Raw genomic sequence first — 5000 nt, 5'->3', positions numbered from 1 at the left:
CTGAGGGCCCATGCCAAATCTTTTCCTCTTTTGGGGGAAGAGGCGTTGTCGTTCCCTCTTCACGACTGTGTTGCTGTGTTTAGACCATGATAGATCCTTAGTGATGTGGACACCAACGACCTTGAAGTTCTCAACCAGCTCCACTACAGATGTGTAGTCCACGATCAGCTCCTTTGTCTTGCTGATGTTGAGGGAGAGTTTGTTGTCCTGGCACCACACTGCCAGCTCTCTGACTTCTTCCCTCTAGGCCTCCTAGAGCAGCAACAATACTACACACCTTTAAGTGGATGGAACATTAGGCTTTACAATGTTAACACAGTCTTGCTAACAACAGCCATACAAGTGCTGCTAGAACTAAATGGAGCAATAAAGAACCAAACAGGGGTTACAGGGCTCAGTTCATAGTTGTTCTTAACTGACTTGCCTAGTTAAATAAAGGTTCAATTTAAAAATGAAATAAATAAATATGGCCATCAAAAAGGTTCTATGAGACCAATAAAGCAGGCTTATTTGTAACAGTGTGGAGTGCAGATCACCCTTTACAGAGTGAGCAGGATTTACTTTTCCACCAGTTCATCAAAAGCTGCCGTGTCAAGGACAACCAATCAAACAGGAAGTACACAGGAAGTAGTGTTACAGGAAGTCCAAACACGGGACCTGGAATATCCACCCTTACTATGCCGACCATAGGAAGTCGTCCAATTGGAGCACAGCACAGCGAGGGAACATTAAAACATGTACAGCTGTCAGCAACATTAATTTTCTGTTACTATGCAGTTATTGCATTCTTAGAAACTTGTAGCTTATAGCGGCAATTCACAATGTCTGATTCAAAGCACTGGACTACAATGTTGAGAAATAACTAGATGTATTTTAGCTGTGGTTTTCAAAAGGCAACATTTTTGTTCAGTTGCTCACTTTGTAAACTAACGTCAGACTACTTATTCTCCAATGCAGTACGAACATCCATGTAGTCAGACCAAAGAAACGACACAAGATGAGACTAATGTTGGTTAACGTTCAGGGTAGGGACATCCCAAGGATCTCACCGGCAGGCCCCTGTGTTGTGATGTAATGGAGACTAATGTTGGTTAACGTTCAGGGTAGGGACATCCCAAGGATCTCACCGGCAGGCCCCTGTGTTGTGATGTAATGGAGACTAATGTTGGTTAACGTTCAGGGTAGGGACATCCCAAGGATCTCACCGGCAGGCCCCTGTGTTGTGATGTAATGGAGACTAATGTTGGTTAACGTTCAGGGTAGGGACATCCCAAGGATCTCACCGGCAGGCCCCTGTGTTGTGATGTAATGGAGACTAATGTTGGTTAACGTTCAGGGTAGGGACATCCCAAGGATCTCACCCCTGGCAGGCCCCCCAAGTGTTGTGATGTAATGGAGACTAATGTTGGTTAACGTTCAGGGTAGGGACATCCCAAGGATCTCACCGGCAGGCCCCTGTGTTGTGATGTAATGGAGACTAATGTTGGTTAACGTTCAGGGTAGGGACATCCCAAGGATCTCACCGGCAGGCCCCTGTGTTGTGATGTAATGGAGACTAATGTTGGTTAACGTTCAGGGTAGGGACATCCCAAGGATCTCACCGGCAGGCCCCTGTGTTGTGATGTAATGGAGACTAATGTTGGTTAACGTTCAGGGTAGGGACATCCCAAGGATCTCACCGGCAGGCCCCTGTGTTGTGATGTAATGGAGACTAATGTTGGTTAACGTTCAGGGTAGGGACATCCCAAGGATCCCACCGGCAGGCCCCTGTGTTGTGATGTAATGGAGACTAATGTTGGTTAACGTTCAGGGTAGGGACATCCCAAGGATCTCACCGGCAGGCCCCTGTGTTGTGATGTAATGGAGACTAATGTTGGTTAACGTTCAGGGTAGGGACATCCCAAGGATCCCACCGGCAGGCCCCTGTGTTGTGATGTAATGGAGACTAATGTTGGTTAACGTTCAGGGTAGGGACATCCCAAGGATCTCACCGGCAGGCCCCTGTGTTGTGATGTAATGGAGACTAATGTTGGTTAACGTTCAGGGTAGGGACATCCCAAGGATCTCACCGGCAGGCCCCTGTGTTGTGATGTAATGGAGACAAATGTTGTCACCGACTGGGTCTCCAAAATGCCAACACCACAGATGTTACAGAGACAGGAGTGGGCTGTCTGTATAGAGCACATTCTAGAACAGCTGCTCGCAAAGCATTTGTGCATGCACGCGCACACACACACACACACACACACACACACACACACACACACACAGAGAGAGCAGTCAGTCACCTCGTCAATGATCCAGTGCCACACAGGAGAGCAATATCCACAGATGCCTCTGGAATCAGTCATAAGAGGAAAACATTTTGTGTAAGTGTACTACACGCATATTTTCAGCATTGTGTGTAAGTGTACGTATGTAACAGTATGGCTTCTGTCCCTCTCCTCGCCCCGAACCAGGGACCCTCTGCACACATCAACAACTGACACCCACGAGGCATTGGTAGCCATCGCTCCACAAAATGCGCCGCCCTTGCAGAGCAAGGGGGACAACTTCTCCAAGGTCTCAGAGCGAGTGACGTCACCGAATCAAACGCTATTAGCGCACACCCCGCTAACTTGCTAGCCATTTCACATCGGTTACACATACATGCACATGTTCAGCATTTTGTGGGTCAAACTACTGTCACAGACATAGTAACTAGGCCAAACATAGCTGTGTGTGTAGACTGTACTGATGAATTGGGCCACAGTTCTCTATTGGTGCAGGAAGGGAGCAGTAATATGTGTGACCGGGAGAGACAGGAAGAAATCAAATTTGCCCAGTCCTGCTATGCTATGAACATGTAATTCTTTAGGTATAAGTCATGAGGTGAGGCCTGCAGTTAACGCCATGCGCTTCTAGTGAGGGTTTTCCACCAATTTATACACTTTAGAAAAGCTTACTTTACAAACATCATGCTGGAAACTATAAGAGGAGCTTTCTAGTCATGTTCAGCTGGCTTTGGCGATGGTAGTTAGCGTGTAGCCCAGTTAAAAACATTCATTAAAGAGCTGGAGTCAGTCCCCCTCCATCCAACCCCAGAGCCACTGAGCCAGTTAGGGCTGCTCTGGATACAGTCTGCAGACCAAGGCTTTCCCCAGCCACACTGGAGGCCCCATCGAAAGCCTTTAATATAGCTTAAGTGCTGCCTCTTCACCCAGTGAAGTGACAACTGTGTCATTGTCAATGGTCAAATCACATGGAATGCCCTTTCTAATACTGTTCAAATGGTCCAACAACCTGTAGGGCATGGGGCCATTGCTGTGAACACCAGGAACCAGCTGCAATAGCTAATCAATCAAATGTCACAGACATCCATGCAGATGCCAGAGGGTAGGTAAACAACGCCCTCTGCCATGTTGAGAACAGAAAAGGCAGAGGTATTGGAATGAGCAACAGTTAGTCATCCCACACGTGTGCTTCCCCTCAGACACAACGTCAATTAGAGCGCCCAGATGTGACTAATAAAATGACTAATTAGCGTGTTTCATGGTCGCCTTCGCGCGTGGTGAAGTCTAGATGACGTTTCATCAAGGACCTTGGAGCCGAATAACACATTCTTAACACAGATAATAGATGCTCTATAGGCCCCTCAGAAATATCGCGGTTACCAATCATGATTGGCCCTATTATGACGATGTGCACACTGACACAATTTGTCAACATTTTGCAAAACCAATATATATACACCAATATTGAGAAGACAACCAAAGGCGCCACCTACCTGAGCCAAAGGCTTTGGCCACAAGCCATGTGAAGCTACAGGATATTTTAGCCCTTGTGAAATCATAGTGATCAAACGCCTTGATCGAGGGGACGATAAAGGTTCGTCTCAACCCCTTGGTATGTGCCGCATCACCCATCTTTACGCCTGGCTCGCTCGGCCTCCGTTACCGAGAGGCAGATGGTCAGTTTACTCGTGGAATTCTGTCGGCGGCAGATGACATCCCGAGAAAAGGAATTCAATGCAGCAAAGTCTCTTTACGTTCAAACTTCGAATGCGTTTCCGAACCGAAGACCGACTGGAATTCCTCACACCCAGATGTGTTGTGGATCCTTCCCACGGTTACAAGCTAACCGTTTTTATTTCCATGTGTCCGATATTTTCAGTACGAGAAGAGAATTCCAGCCAGGCAACTGCAGTAGACGAGTTTATGGATTTTCAGCCATTCCCTGACATTATCTTCAGTTTGCCAAGCAAGCATAGACGAAACGTTAGTCTACTGGAGGCTATCTACGAAACTGCTCGCCCATTTACCCGACTTCTATTTACAGGCATAGCTAAATTCATATTTTGAGGATGGTGTTCAGTAAACGGAATCAATTGTCCTTTTTCTCCTTTATAACTGTTTTGCTCTCCTAACCCTCAATCTCCACGACGTCTCCTCTGGCTTTTCCTGCCGCACTGGACTCAAAGTCGATCTCCCTAGTGCGCCTGCGCGGTCCTTCAGAAATTCCACAGATACAGTGTACAGAGCAGGGTTCCCCAACTGGCGGCCCACGAGCCGAATGGGGGCCAAATATAGACAAAAAGTGTTCTGAACAACAACAAAAAACTTTTACATAAAAGACTGTAAAAACACCAGGAAATCAGCTTCAAGTGATTTTATTTTAAGAAATCTGTTCACAAGTATTCCCACGCATAATAGATACATGATGGGATACAAATGTAAGCAAGGTTTGAAATGATTGTTTTAGGCAAACATATCTGTTTGGGCTTCTTGCGGTCAATTTGCAGACGACCAATTATTTGTAATTATGTTCCGGCCCCCCACCCAAGAAAAAAAATCGTCCTGCAACTTAATCTAGTTGATGATCCCTGGTATAGAGTATGCAATTCCCGCAGCACACATTTTCTCTGCACGTAGAATTCTGGTAGGCCTAAACTCATGCGTGCATATATTTTACATATGGGTGCCACCAGAAATCAAACCTACAGTCTCAATGTTGCAAGGTCC

At 46.4% G+C, this 5000-nt stretch overlaps 1 protein-coding gene across 3 annotated transcripts in view; it reads right to left on the bottom strand.

The window, feature by feature from the left end:
* The window catches only part of LOC118376442 (calmodulin-regulated spectrin-associated protein 2-like), a 135044-nt gene extending 130404 nt beyond the window's left edge, over positions 1 to 4640 (bottom strand). For 2 of the 3 annotated variants that reach the window (XM_052476332.1, XM_052476333.1), the window contains exon 1: positions 3767 to 4639. In XM_052476332.1, coding sequence (XP_052332292.1) covers positions 3767 to 3905 — 139 coding nt within the window. In that variant the 5' untranslated portion in view covers positions 3906 to 4639. Of the gene's footprint in view, positions 1 to 3766 lie in introns of all 3 variants that reach the window. The other variant, XM_052476334.1, reaches the window with a different exon arrangement.
* Between the last annotated feature and the right edge of the window lie 360 nt (positions 4641 to 5000).

This window comes from Oncorhynchus keta, chromosome 23 (assembly GCF_023373465.1).
Source record: "Oncorhynchus keta strain PuntledgeMale-10-30-2019 chromosome 23, Oket_V2, whole genome shotgun sequence".
NCBI classification, from domain to species: Eukaryota; Metazoa; Chordata; class Actinopteri; order Salmoniformes; family Salmonidae; genus Oncorhynchus; species Oncorhynchus keta.
This window is presented reverse-complemented; position numbering and strand designations above follow the sequence as displayed.